The sequence below is a fragment of the Filicampus tigris genome, chromosome 9 (genome assembly GCF_054856515.1).
Source record: "Filicampus tigris isolate MCC_2025a chromosome 9, RoL_Ftig_1.0, whole genome shotgun sequence".
Classification (NCBI taxonomy): Eukaryota; Metazoa; Chordata; class Actinopteri; order Syngnathiformes; family Syngnathidae; genus Filicampus; species Filicampus tigris.
In genome coordinates, this window is record NC_141225.1 from 12,115,001 (window position 1) to 12,130,254 (window position 15,254).

The following is a 15,254-nucleotide window of genomic DNA, read 5'->3' on the forward strand; positions in this document are numbered from 1 at the left end:
ATCACAAATATTGTACATTAAATATGTAACCATGTATAACAGGTGCCTTGAGATTTGAGTGACATGAGTTTCTTGAGATATTAGCCGTCTTTCAGCTGATTTTTTTCACTTTGACTTGCAACAATATGAGATGACTGTATGGTGGCAGTGAACTCAACTCAGCTCATTTGTGAACAAATCTTCAGAAAAGATATATAATGCCAATTCCAGTTAAGTTTTCTGTCAAACTAAACATAAAATGAAGAGAAATACGCATTGTTTACTGTACTGGGTAATATGGCCAATATGGATTTTTTTTTTAGGTTAATGCTGATTGCGATGTTTGGCAGAATAAAATTTGGATAATCGATTCATCGCCTGACTAAAAAAAAATATAATATAACTTATTTGTTGGTCCCAACAATAAAAGTATGGATTACAGGAAGAACATTTGACTGTTTTTACAATATTTTGTCTTTTAGTATTTGTTTAACTTTAGAACAGACAGAAAAATCAACAAATTGGCCAATGTTTTGCTGTGGTTTTTTTTTGGTAGAGGGTGGTTATTATCTTTGTCTTATGGTTTAATGTGTTTAAATGTAAAAAAAAAAAAAAAATGGCCAAAAATTGGTAAATATTTTTACCTTTTCTTTTTTTAAACAAAAGAGCTAATATCGGCAGATTAAATCGGCTGGCAGATAGAATCGGCCAGGCCCAACTGATGTTTCATAACCTTTAATCAAGCCATGGAAAAATGTTTTACATAAATAACAAATCCAAAGGTATATACCCTATATGACTAAAGATGATCTTGTCTCGAGTTACTCACAAATTTACTGAAAAACATAAAGCTATCATTTTGACCTATTTATGGCAACAGGTGGATACACAGTTTGTGACACTATATGTCTCTGGCATAGATGAACACAGATGCATTATTTGTCGTAAATTCATCATTTTCAGAACAAGTGAAAAAGGGTAGTTTACCATGTAGTTGGAAATCATTGTACAGTGGACCCCTGCTCTTCACGAGGGCAAGGGACAAACATTATGCAAGCAATATATATTAACCTAAAAAATAGGTGAAAAAAGATGATAAACCACCAATAAGCATTTTCCATGGAGGCCCACTCTACTCAAAAGAGTGATGGCGTTTAATAGCCAAACTTGTGAGTTTTCATCATAGGGTGTGGGCGGATCTTGGCGACCAAGTTTGATTACTCTCCATGGAACATAACACTCTCACCACTTGGCCCCACAAGCTTGAATCTTCACCAATTGTTCTGTTTATGGCGATATCCGTACATCATGTTCCATACTTTGTCACTGCGACACCAAGTGCGGAATAAAAATGTTGCCACTGGATCTGTGCTGCTGCATTGTTTGTGCCAAATGATTGTCAGGACACCCGTAATTCAACCGGCTGCATGAGTTTAATGTGCACTGTGCATTCAGCTAAGACAGAACGGGAAGTCAAGGGCGTTTGGGAGACGTTGGAGATTGTTTCATTCAACATGTCGTCAAGGTTTACTGATTGTCATCAGTATTCCCGCATGCGAGAGTTGCTAAATTGTCTAAAATCAGGTCTAAAATCAGTGAAAATTTCCCCACTGTGGGATCAATAAAGGCATTCTTATCTTATCTTTCAGTTTGCTCCTCCTGCATGTACAGCCTAATCCTGCATTCTTTCTAACTTGTGCATCACTTTAGAAGCATTGCCAATGTGGCCATGGGGCCCATGTGCAGAGATATGATTATGACAACCTATTAAGCACTGTATTGATTTGAAGTACGCTGATCCTCACTGTGCCGACTAATGGGCTCTTCCTTCTTTTTGCTCCAAGAGGATCGAATAATAGAACTAGCATGAATTGTCATGCAAGTATAAAAAAGGTTGACGGTCGTGGCTTACATTAGCAGTTCTTCTCTTGTTGAAGTATCCCCTACCAAAAACAAAGAAAAATCAAAGCAATTATTCCTCCAATTCTCGAAGAAATCAAGCCATTTGCTGACATTTTTTAAGCATTATGTCACACAGGATGACCGTTCAACATCAAAGTTTTCTATGATGTATTGTACTTAAACCTAGTAGCCAATTATATCGCACCAGAAGGAGTAACACAATGTCAATGCGCATTAAAGCTTGAAACCACGAGGCACAAACTATTCAAATATTTACATTCTATTAAACTGTGTTATTACTGTATATTGTTATAAAGTGGTGACTGTCGAGTAAATTTTTTGTTATTAAGAAAATGCATATTGTTCTGCCGGAGCAACTTAATGTCATTTTCATTCATTTCAATGGGGAAAGAAGATTCTGAGATTGTTTTAAATGATCACCATGGCCAGGGAATGAATTAAACTTATGCCAAGGCACCACTCTTTACAGAAATAATGATGATCTTGTCTGAATTTACTAACATAATTACTCAGCGTGAAATCTTGGCCTGTTTAGTTGAAAATAATGCCTTTATTATGTTGTATGTTGGTCAACGGTTTAATTGCCCCTTCAGCCATCAAGTGGAAGAGCATTTCATTGTACTCCCTCTCACTACTGAATAAGTTGCTGGAATAGATAAATGAACAAAGGCACACTATTGGTAGTAAATACAACTTTCAGACCAATTAGAAATTGGGATCGTTTCCTCCTCATTGTTGAGTGCGTCCATCCGGTCTACTGCATTCTTTTGCAAATATTCCTCTAAATTTCTCTGTAATACAATGTATTTTATTTAATGTTGAACTCCATTTTCACGTGACTAGATTATAGAGTATTTGTCCAGAGACTGTCTATGAGCTAAATAAAGGCCTCTTCCCTAACACAGTAGACACCTCCATGCTAATAGAAGTATTCCTCCATTTTTAACTGTCAACTGCCCGCTTTAGCTGCACCGCAGTCATGCTGTCGCCGGCTCGGACCAACACTTTGACATCAGCAGCAAAGCTACTGTGAAAAAAAAATTACTATATATATAGTATACTGCAGAGCAGCATGGTGCTATCTTATTTTAAAAAGTGACTTGAGCCAAAAGTTTCATATTGCTGTGCTGCTGGAAGACCTGAAGAGAGTCAAGAAAACGATGGTATGGATGGTGTGTATACATAGCTGCTCACAACATCACTCCATCAATTTGTAAGCTCTTGAAACATGGCAGACCCTTGCCATGCGACCATTAGAAGCTGCTTGTAATTGATCAAAGGTTTTGTCACATTAAATCTACTACAAAGAGTGTCACACAAGAGGGAAAAGGTGACAGATATCATTTCAATTTAGAAGTAGAGCACACACGCGCACACATGCGCACACACTACTAATTACTACTACGACTACTAAATAACGTGCAAATAATTTATAAAGTCTGTCCAACGTAAAATTGTAAATGTAAGTGCGCCATTTGTTGGCATGTTGAAAAAAAGTTATCCAAGGGTGCTTTAAGTTACTAAAGATGCAATATCTAAAAACAGAATGGCCTAAAAGTAAATAAAATATCAAAAGTACATGTCGCATTACGGGTCGAATTCCGAGAAATCAAGATATCAGTGTTACAACCTCAGCAGTAACTTAATATACTTTATCCTGAAAGCATACTTTATTATTCACCAAACAAATATAGGGAAACTGACTCTCCTGTATGAATAATACATTTCCATTAAGCAGTTCAGATGACACATTCTAAAATGCACCTTGATGAGACATCTTGCCCCAAAGTGTTGTAATCAGATGCTTCAGTGACTCATCTACTCTTTGAATGTGGCCGAGCTTTGTGTTTGACTGTTGCCTGAGGTCACACTGCACTGCACTGCACTTGGTGATTGTGATATGATGGTAACTGCTTTGAAGTTCCAAACACTTCATTAGGTTCACACGATCCAATACAACCCTAAACATTCCGGTATAACACTTGAAAAATCCTGACATGACCCACTTGGCCATGATGCAAGCGGACAGTAACACTAACAAACAACAACCCTCACAGAAAGCCAACCAATCCTTTATTGGACCCACCATATTTCCTGAAATAGTGGCTGTCCCTTGACTAGACCCCAATGAAGAAAAAAAGGCAGGAAAGCAGAAAACTCCTAGAGTCCTAGAGGCGCAAAGCTATATTCTTACAAAACTGCAAATCCTAATCGTCAAATTCCGATGGCCTCATGTCTGACCGAATGATACCTGAAACGAAACAGATAAAAGGGATCGTAGCGTACACTTTGTACATACTCCACTGGTATAGATTAACTCCATCAGTGGTGGAGCGTAAATACGGTGATCTCAGTTTCCGTGCAGACGTTAGCATCATTTATCGGCGGCACAAAGACGGTTTGTAAAAATCAAAGCAGCTTTGTGAAAGATGGACATCAGCAGAAGGCATCTTGAAGCCCACGCCGATGCCCGGCTTCTTGCGGTTGGTGCAATGAACTACTGTACTGTCTTTGTGCCGTGCAAAACACAATCTCCTCAGTGTGAGCACAAGCCCTGGCTTCTGTTACTTGGCCTTGGTGGAGGTCTGCTGGCATCTCGAAGCAGCTTGACAATCTAGTGCTGCCGCTAAAGTCAGACAGACGACGGGGCATTTGAGTGGGAGTTATGTGTGCATCTGCTATTTATACTGAGATGACAAGTGCTTCCACTAATAGTTGAGCACATGGCGAAGACAGGAAACTCCCTGTGTTCAAGCCCCCAGCTGTCTATCAGAACAGCAAATTCGACATCGCACTCTGTCCGACTTTCAACACAGTAAACGAATCAAAACAGTATTTTAGCACCGAAAACACTTGAACAATGAGGACAACCATATACTGCATAATGATTGTTCTGTAATGTATATTGTTTGGTTATTTGGTTGGTTGGGAACACGTACAATCAATAAAGATTTTAAAAAAAAAGATTAAAACTGTATTTGTATACTGTATACACTTAAAATACAAAAATACAAATACAATTTTGAAATAAATATAAAATAAATCTACTCAATTTAAAATAAGAATTGTACATTGTCTGCAAATATGCATCCATGAAAGTCTTGTAGCTGAGATATTCCAACTGCAGTGGCGTGGCGGTGCTGCTTTTATTTGATGCAATAAAGCACTCACAGTCTACATGAAGCACTCCCGTTTTACTGGTGTTTTCCATCCATACGGCAAAAGCAGCATGATATACAGCAAGTAGCCTTCTCCATAGATGTGTTTGGCTCACTGCCACCGCATCAGTTTATGTATATGCTGGAGCCAATCCAATGGAAGTGTTACATCCTTTTTCCAGCCTCAGTGTTTAGTTGAAACTGTAGCACAGGCTGTCTTTTCTGCAGCTCACAAATCATCAATGCTGTTTTGTCTGTTCGGCCTTCAAAGACATCTTTGTGCTTCATCTTCATCCTCTGAGACCTTTAGGTCAGATTTTGTATTCAAGGAAGTAATTTCCACCTCTCGACATCTCAGCGCAACGTATTGGTATGCTGTGATCTATTTCATTGGTGACAGTGGGTTATAAATTGTTGGCATATTGGAGAAAGGTGACAGTTCCATGGAAATATAAAATACTGGGGAAGGTACAGTAGCTGCGCTTTGAAAACAGTCTACTTGCATGTATACTTTATACAATTTGAATGTCATTATTGTGGATCCAATATATTAAATATAAGGCATTTTTAAAGAATTTTATTGGAATCCTATGATACTTTCTGAACTGAGGTCTTAAGCAGTATGTCGACTAAGCGAATTATTTTTACTGACCGACTGGTGTAATAATCACACAGCCGCACGTTGCTCCCCCAGGCTTACTCAGTGGCTTGCTAAAACTTGTATGAACCTTTCAGAATTAATGGTGCCTTCACAGAAGTGAAAGTTACCCATGCTATATTCACAAACAGCCCCCCATATTATCATAGATGCTGGCTTTTGAATGTTGCGCTGATAACATTCCAGATGGTCATTTTCCTCTCTGGTCTGAAGGACATGACACCCATGATCTCCAAAAAACATTTGAACTGTGGACTCGTCAGACCACAGCATGGTCAGGCCCAGAGAAGCTGGTGCCCTTTCTGGGTATTGTTGATGTATAGTATGGCTTTTGCTTTGCATGGTAGAGTTTTAACTTGCATTTGTAGATGTAGCAATGAAGTGTGTTAATTGACAATGGCCATCTGAAGTATTTCTGGTTCTTTGTGGTAAATATCCTTTAACTAATGATGCGTTCTTTTAATGCAGTGTCACCTGAAGGAATAAAGGTGACGGGCATTCAACATTGGTTTTGGGCCATGTTGCTTATGTGCCGAGATTTCTCAGAAGATTTCGATGATACTATGAACCCTAGATTATGAAATTCCAACACTTATTGGAAATATGTGTTGAAAAATGTTCTTAACTGTTGGACAGTTTGTTCAAGCAGTTGTGAACCTTGCACCATCCTGTTTTCAATGTCCCTGTTCACCTGTTAAATGTTCAGAACTGGTTTTGAGCATTCCTTTTGTTGTTAACCCTGTTCAGACTTTTTCTTTGTTTACAGGCATCAAATACAAAATGAATTGAAAAAAAAGCCTAATCAATATTGTTCATGAGTTTTAACATTAAATATCTTGTATTTGTATTGTGTTCAATTGTTTTAACGTACATAGTACACAATGTCCAAACTTCATTGGAATTGGGGTTTGTTATTTAAATATTTAATCACTGTATGTTTTGTAACGTACGATATAGTATTTTTTGTTGGGTTGTTTTGGAACTGGAACATCTTAATAATGGCATTTCCATTCATTTCAATGTGGAAGGACGATCTGAGATACAAGTGTTTGAGTAAGCCCATGGAAGGGATTAAACTCTAAATGAACGTTTAAATTAAACTGATGAGGCAATTATACATTTAGGTGGTGTCACAGTCATAACAGAGCTCTGAAGGACACCATAACTACAATGTGGCCTGTGACAAGAATGAGTTTGACACCCTTTTAAATGTGTGTCACCATGTCCCTGCACCATTCCATCACACACAAAATGGACTTGTTGATTTGCATCACAAAAGCAAAATAAAAGAACCCCCGCCCCCACCCCTTTGCCTTCCTCCGTCATGGGTTAAGAACAGCCTCCCCCACTTTCTCCCCCATCCCCAAACTCAATTCATGATCTGTCTACAGTAACTCTTGTCATTAAATCTCCTGCAGCCCATTCACGTGAAAGCCTTGGCAGTGCATCCAAGTCCCCCTTTTTCCCACTGCTTACCTATAAGGGGTAAGGATTTATAGGACTCTCACCATGAAGACTCTTCACTGGCTGTCCATTTAGCGCTCAGCCGGCCTGCCATGACCCGGACAAAAGCTCGGCGGGACGCGTTGGTGCCAGGCCCGAAAGCTTTCAGGAATATTAGCCCAGTGAGAGCGGGACAATGTGCACCGTCAGCAAGAAAAACACAACTTCAGTCGCAGTGAGAGCAGGAAAACGTGGCATCCTTTCCACCTCGAGATCATCAGTGACACGATCGTTTGTTTTTAGTGTTCAATTATTCAAGTGTCATCAAGGTTGTTTGAGGAGAAAGCAAGAGGTTAACCCTGGAAGTCCCATTCTCCTAACGTGGGGGAAGGTCGAACACAAACCGGAGCTGCGGGGATGAAGAAGCCATGACCGGCCTCACCTTTTGATTAAATGTGTGTGTCCGTGTGTGTGCGCGGGTGCGCGCGTGCCTGCGGTTGAATCAATCAGATGATAGCATCTCTATACAGTGGCTGTCATGGATAAACCAGGAAATTAAACCATTTTATTTGACAGGTTTGTCCTGCAGTCCAAGTCATAAATATTTCTTTTGGATTTTTTATATTACTGTCGATAAATCAATCAGTCGAAAAAAGACTTTGTCAAGCAGATAACCTTTGTTAACAAAAAGGGGACATTGATACAACATTAACTGAAATGTTTGTGTTAGCTTAATACATTTTTCTTTTCCATTTCTATTCCATGATACCGTTGATGGTTGGGTCTTGCTTCCACACCAACTCTGACTGGTGCAAAAAATTGTAATCAATTGGTCGTATTGTAGCGGCAAGGTTGGTGCTAGTGGTTAGCACATCTGTCTGACAGTTCTCAGGTTCGCAGTTTGAATTCCAGCACCAGCCTTCTGTGTGGATTGTGGATCCAAAAAAATACATTTTAGCGTCATTGAAAACTGAATTGTCCATAGGGGCAAATGCGTGTATGAATGTTTTCTTTTTCGATTTGTGTTAAAGACTGGCCACCGGTCCAGGGTGGTCACCTGGGATAGACCTCACCTGACTCACAAACCTAATGAGAACAAGCGCTATAGAAATGGATGAAAGAATACATAGCTATATAGCTGTCATTCAACCTATGCCCAATACCTGCCTACCAGTATACTTTACAGTCCCAGTAGGTAAACATCTAAATGGATGGATCAATTGATTGATAAGAAGAATGACAATGGATCTTACAGAACAGATTGGAATATATTCCTAAGGGCCAATCATTACCTCAATGATGCCCTGGAAATGGTCATTCACATGTTGATCAATAGAAGGCCAGCTGGTGAGGTGAGGGTCTTTTTAAAGATGTATGTGATACGAGAATGGAGTTACTTGTCTCATATATGTAGTACCCCAAAAAAAAGCAACCAATTTCAGCCTGGCACATATTAGTACTACATTATTAAATAGATGCTTCGAGTCTATCGAACAACAATTTGATGGATTTTGATCTCTGTCAATGAATAAAATGTACAGGTTGTTTCATAAGTCTGTGTCACTTGACGTTACCTTATATCGGAGTGACTGTTGAAGATATGAAAACACGACTTATTTGCTGAAAGCTATTGATCTTGAGTTTTTGTCACAAAAAAATGACGAAAATAGTCGATTACATTGACGGGAAAAAAATGGGCTTCCGACTTAGTCCAACTATTTTTTAAAGTGTTCCGTCTATCGTTTATCGCCTACAAAATGGGGCTTCCGTCATAGGCAGAAAGGCAGACCGGTCTGTCACATAGGTGGCATGGGAAGTATCTTGAAGTGAAACATCTCAACTAAGAGACATGCATCTTTATGCAGTGGGGAGGAGCCAGCTTTACCTTGGTTGCTAGTGGAAGTTATGACTCTTTGTCTTCCGGGTGGCGTAAGGGGTTGCTATGATGTGATATACTGAATCAACCATTGTTAAGTGTAATTTATGATTCTGAAAAATAGATTTGTTGCATCTTATACTGCGGGGCTGGTTTCATGGTGGCTTGTAAGGTTGTTTTCACTGGCATCTGCCATAGCAACTGACGGTGTAGTAGTTCACTTGCCTGACCTTGGTGCAGGCAGTGTGTGTACAGTTGGTTGTCTGTCTTTAAATGCGCCGTGTGATTGACTGACCACCAGGTCAGGGTATCTGACTTTTGCCCCAACAGCTATTATAGGCATCAGCTAACCAGTGACTCTGAGCAGGTAAAGGGTATAGAAAAGATTGTTTTCAAATCTCAACAAAGGTTTCTAATAGTACCACAATCAATATCTGGATCACGAGACAAACTTTCTGAGGAAATTTGCAGTTTTTAAATCATCGCATTTGAATCACCTCCCCTGGCAGTGAACCACAGTGTCCCAAAAGGGGTTTTCGCATTGACTGCCAGCTGTCTCTGTCCCTCTCTTTTCCCATTTTACTATGCATTAGCCATGCCCTCTGTCTTTGGCTCGTGGTGGCACGCATGATGATTCACAGCATCTCATTCTCAGCTGTTGCTTTCTGTAGCGAGATTTCCCAGAAAATGACAGTTTTAAAGGCAGGGGGCCGCCCGGGTACCGAGTCCTGCTTTATGCAGTTGCTGTATGTAGACATTTGCTGGATAAAGATTGACATACGTAGTAATGTCTGTGCGCCTGCACGTTTGGCTTTGCAAGTGTGTGTTTGTGCATCCAGATCAGAGGTCACAGTCTTGCCTCGGGACAATAAGCGGAGGCCAAAAGAGCCCCTCTCCCCCCTGCTGATTCTGCAGAGCTGCCTCCCAAAGCCTGCTGTCTACCCAACACATGTTCAGTGTGAGAGAAGAGGTTAGGTGGTTCGTCAATTTGAAATCCTGGTGGAAATGTTGAGGGTGCAACTAATGTTTCACAAAATTGAACGGCTGTCAAAGGCCCAACCCTGGAACATTAAAGGGAATGGTTGGAAAACATGCAGAAGAGTTTGTGCTGATAGAAATAAGGCGCCTAGCCATGCATTTTCTACCACCCATCCTCATCACCAGTTGACTTTTGCCAAGAGAAGTGGGGTACACCCTGGACTGGTTGGACAGGTAAACAAACAACTATTCACACTCAGATTCACACCAATGGGCAGAGGTGCTAAACACAGACACCTCTGTGCCTCCCTAATTATTATTTGACCCCGGGTTAAATGTTTTCTAACCCAGTTTCAAATGTGTTCCGAAGCTATTACAGCCAAGGGTAAAAAAAACTAAAAGAAACATTCACGGTATCATCCCATTGAAAAAACTTGGTACCCTCAAATGTATCCATAAGTCTGTCCACCAGAAACAACTGACTGATACGTAACAGAAACAACTCCCTCGGGTATAACTAGATGTCCATTGATCCATCAGAAGTGACTGACTGATATAACAGGATGTCTGTCTGTCCATCCGAAACAACTATTTTGTGTTAATAGACATCTTTCAGGCCTTTAAAACAAATTCACTACTATATGACGAGATGTGCATTCATCAGTCCATCAAAAACATTTCTGATAGACAGTATAACAACAAGCCTGTATTCAGTCCATCAGAAAATGCCCACTAGAAAATAATTACCGTAGATGCCTGTCCTTCTGTCAAATACAACTGACTGACATGTACAGTAACTGGGGATTCGTCTGTCCATCAACAATTCACTGGAAGACGTCCATTTGTTTCTCAGAAACAAGTCAGTGAGAAATAGCCAGATGACCGTCAGTCCGTTTGTCAGAAGCAATTCATTGGTATATCGCTAAGTGTTGACCTGTCCGTCTGTACGTCCATATGCACTTGTGTCTGTAAATGTGTACATTTATCAGTTCTTGGCAAGCATTCACTGATACATCGCTATAAGTTAGCCCATTCATTAGAATCTACTCCCTAATATACTGTATAATTTGACATCAGAAACAACTCACTCACCAGATATACACTAGAGAAACAGTCTAGTTTGTACAATGCATTTCAGGAGAATGTCATCAATGAGCGTGTGAGTCTCCAAAACAAAATATGAAAATCATGATTATAAGTACATTAAAATGCGTGTGATGTTGAACTCTGTCGTATGCAGAGATGTGACCCCCCTGGACTGCACGAGTGGAGTGTGGGTAGGATTGAACAAGTGGATGGGGGTGGATCAAATGACGGGTCACATGGTGGTGAGGGTGGATGAGGGTTAGGGTCATTGAACAATGTGGGAAGTGTAACAAGGTTCTGGTGTGTTTGCTGTTTCAGCCAGAAGAATGTTTGTCGCTGTTTATGTTCTAAGAAGAAAACCCGTCATCCTCATATAGCGAATTGCTCTTAATGCCAGTTATTGAACTGTGATTGACAGCTTATCATGGTAAATGTTTGGTGATGGTCTGGTCTTCATCGGTTTAACACCAGTTTCATTTGGGTGAAAAGTCTTCTTATCAGTGCGCAGTGTTTGTCTTCCAGTCTGGTAAATGATAACAAATTATTATTAGCAGCTGTCCAGTTGATACCTGTGGTACTATTCTACAGGTATAGCGTAACAACAAAGACCAGGCGTGACCCAGTATTAGGTTTTAAACTCTAAAGTGTTAGTGCCCCAACAGATGTCACAAATTTTCTGTTTCATATTTAATACTGTGATTATCAATTATTGTCTAAATAAAATTGTATTGTATTGTATTGTATTGTTATGCTGCCCCTAAGAAGAAGAAAATATTTCTCGCCACCACCAACTCTCCACCGCGATCTATTAAATAGTATAATTTGTCTATAAAATTGTTATAAGTTACACCCCTTCATAACATTGTATCCTTATCAATGGTAAAGCAAACAAAAACACATACATCTCATAAATAACTTAACTTATTTTTTACACTCTGACAATGAGAGTTCTACTGCCACCTACTGTAGTGAATGTACAATGACACTTTATTCTAGTATGGCAGAGAAAAACAAATGTTTGTAAATGTTCCCTAGGGTCACACGGGCACCCCCAAGCGTCGCACTGTGCCTCCTAGGGAGGCCCGCCCCACTATTTGGGAAGGGCTGATTTAATAGTCTACATCATGGGTGCTCAGGTCCAATCATCAAGAGCCCCATCAGCAAGCTTTGCACAAGCCTGATAACGATCGTGATCATTTGAATCAGGTGTGTTGCAGTCAGGGAGAGATGGGAAAACAGGCTGGATAGGAGCCCTTGAGAACCGGACGTGAGGACCCCTGGGCTACATAGATTAAAAAAAAAAAAAGACAAATTAATAGATATGAAGAAAATTGTTTCATCTTGTTTATAGTGTTGTACTGGGGGTTATCTTCATTCCATATTTGGGCAACATATGCTGTTTTTCATTAGCCTTTGGGACACTTATGAAGCCCTTGGAAGTCAGCCTAGCAACAAGAGACCATCGAATTGTGTGGCCTGGAAATAGCAATAAAGGTCAGTTATTTGAAGTGTCGGCAACTGATTTTTTTAAATACCATTTTATATTTACCATTATATATTCTTACATTTCATTTTTATCTTGAATACATATACAGGTTGGTATGGTCCCCCATGATGTCAACAGTCTGTTAGTGAGCAGACAAACGATGTGGCTACTTTTGGTTAGTCGGGGTTGTGCATGAACAACAACCTTCAGGCACAATCAGTGAACATTCAGCTCGTCTATACAGTTTCATAAGAAAGGGTAGCTACCTAATTCAGGTGAGGGACTGGTATGTATATAAGCGCTTAATGGATTAATGGTGATATGGAGAGTTTTCTGCTGTGTAATTTGGACCGTTTGTGTGGGCTTTTCCGAACAAAACCCAAGCTCTCACTCAACTGACCGATATGATCTCAGGGTGTCATGATGGCAGTGCAGTACAGTGAGACCATGTCAACAATGCGTGTGTGAGTAAGTGTGTGTGCGTGGGGGTGTGCATGCATATGTGTGAGTGCACTTGTATTCATGTTACACCACTAATACACACACACATACACACACACACACCCACAAAGCATAGTTGTGCATTTCATGTGGGTTCACTGAAAGATGAGCTGACAATTGAAAATGATGACGATACTTTGTGACTTATAGCTGAACAACGAAGAAAAAAGATGTGCAAAAAAGGCTGCAGTACAGGGAATTAGGAGTCGGGAATCGTGAGTCATATCATTATTAGACACAAATAAATAAATGCCTCCTTCAAACAGATGCCCTTTAAAAAAAAAGCAAGTAGTACAGCGGTTGTAATAATCTCAATTCATTGTACACTATTATTCACACACGGACATTGAAGAGTCAACTGCCAGAGTCCATTGAAACTCTATTGCTAACCAAAACAACAGCACCTAGCGAGGAAGGCTAACTAGTTAATGCTAGCATAGTAAAATGTTCTGTTGAAAGTCAAACTAAATTTAGCTTGTGAAGTGTCAGACTCAAATGAATTGTTGATTAGCAGTTACATTTTAAGTTTAGTCATTTACAATGGAACAATACTCTGACTGAAGAGAGTGATTTAGTCACACATGCTTGACAAAGCTGGAAACAAAAGCTGATCCTTGAGGCTAACTATTTTTACTTTTCCTATTTTATCTTTCCCTCGTTACTTTCCCTACTTCCTCTGCCCCCCTCTTCCCCTCTGTGTCTTGACGACTCGCTTCCATGCATCCGCCATGGCTGACAGCATTGGCTGGAATGCGGCCCAACATTCAGTTTTTAAAATAGACGGCTAGCCTAAGAATCTGCACTCCTAATAAGGCAGAGGGCAGCGACTCTGGCCCCCCCAAAATATCAGCACCCACCTCAGTGAGAATAAAGGCTTTTGCTCGCCTTCATGTAGTGATGTGCGAGTGGTGAGAGTCAAAGCAAGTTTGGTTTGTGCAAACAAGATAGAGCCCACTCAGAGCTGTGCCTCACTCAAGATAATGTGAAGCCATGTTTTCTGTCTAAAACACAACTTGTGCAGGTTACAGTATTACTTTCTGCAAGCTGTCCTGTGACTGACGTGATTCTGTTCAGGATTGCAGTATTTAAATTTAGAACATCAACCATAGACTTAAATATCAGCGTTGATGTTACAGTGAATATTGCAAACCTCTTTAGATTTTAAACATTAACTAGTGGTGCCGCACCTAATGACTGATCTGTAGACTGACCACCATTTGTAGATTGGATTCAACCTCAACGTGCGGATCGATTCATTCTTGGATCATCCACCATAGTAACCCTTAAATTTGTATTGCTTCAGGATCCTGGTGGGGGCGCCGCAGGCTGCAGGCCAGGGTTTGTTGCGCGGCAGTCGACCGGGAGCCCTGTTCAAATGTCCTATCACGCCCGAGGAATATGACTGTGAGAGGGTGGACATTGATGGTGACGGTAGGTTTTTATTCATTTTCAAGTGCTCACATAATTCCTTTGAGTCACATCTGATACAGCGAAACACCATCGAAATCACCAAGAAGTATCATAACATTCCTGGTTTCTTGTCTAATGTTTCAAATAACAGCTTTGTACATTTTGTGGATAGTTTTCCATCCAAAATCAAGAATCCTTTGGCTTTTTTAGTATTACTGTCACAAGATGGCACAAGTGTCTGAAGACAAATTTAAGAATGGTACATGATCCTTGTCAGAGCTCCACTGGGCACAGTTCTCTCAAAGCTTCTCCATACTTTCAGGAGCTGATTTTGTCAAAGCGCTACAAATGATTTCCTTCACAGTTTATTAGAAATATCTTATGGTTTGTGAGATACACCCAGCACTATCCGTGACAGGGCACATGTAGACAACAACCATTCACCCTTAAAATCTCACCTATAAACACCTATAGACACTTCAGAATCCTCCATTAACTTAAAGTACGTGTTTTTGAGATGTGGAACAACAATTTGAACATAGTCTGATCTGGTTTGAGGCATACGAGCAACATTGCTGACCAGATCCTAGACATACAGCAATTTTCATCCTGTTTTTCATTCTTCTCCTTCAGTGAGTCTAAACAAAGAGAGCAAAGACAATCAGTGGCTTGGAGTTACTGTCAAGAGCCAGGGCATTGGAGGGAAGGTGGTGGTAAGTCACAATCTCTTAATTAAAAATCACTTCCTAAATCTCT

The 15,254-nt window shown here is 40.2% G+C and overlaps 1 protein-coding gene across 4 annotated transcripts in view; it reads left to right on the forward strand.

The window, feature by feature from the left end:
* itga7 (integrin, alpha 7) overlaps positions 1–15,254 on the forward strand; it is a 35,781-nt gene that overhangs the window by 488 nt on the left and 20,039 nt on the right. For all 4 annotated transcript variants that reach the window (XR_015088177.1, XM_086041277.1, XM_086041275.1 and 1 more), the window contains exons 2-3: positions 14,392–14,519; positions 15,132–15,211. Coding sequence is in view for 3 of the 4 variants with exons in the window: in XM_086041277.1 (XP_085897403.1) it covers positions 14,392–14,519; positions 15,132–15,211 (208 nt within the window). In the remaining variant the exon portion in view is untranslated. The remainder of the gene's footprint in view (positions 1–14,391; positions 14,520–15,131; positions 15,212–15,254) is intronic.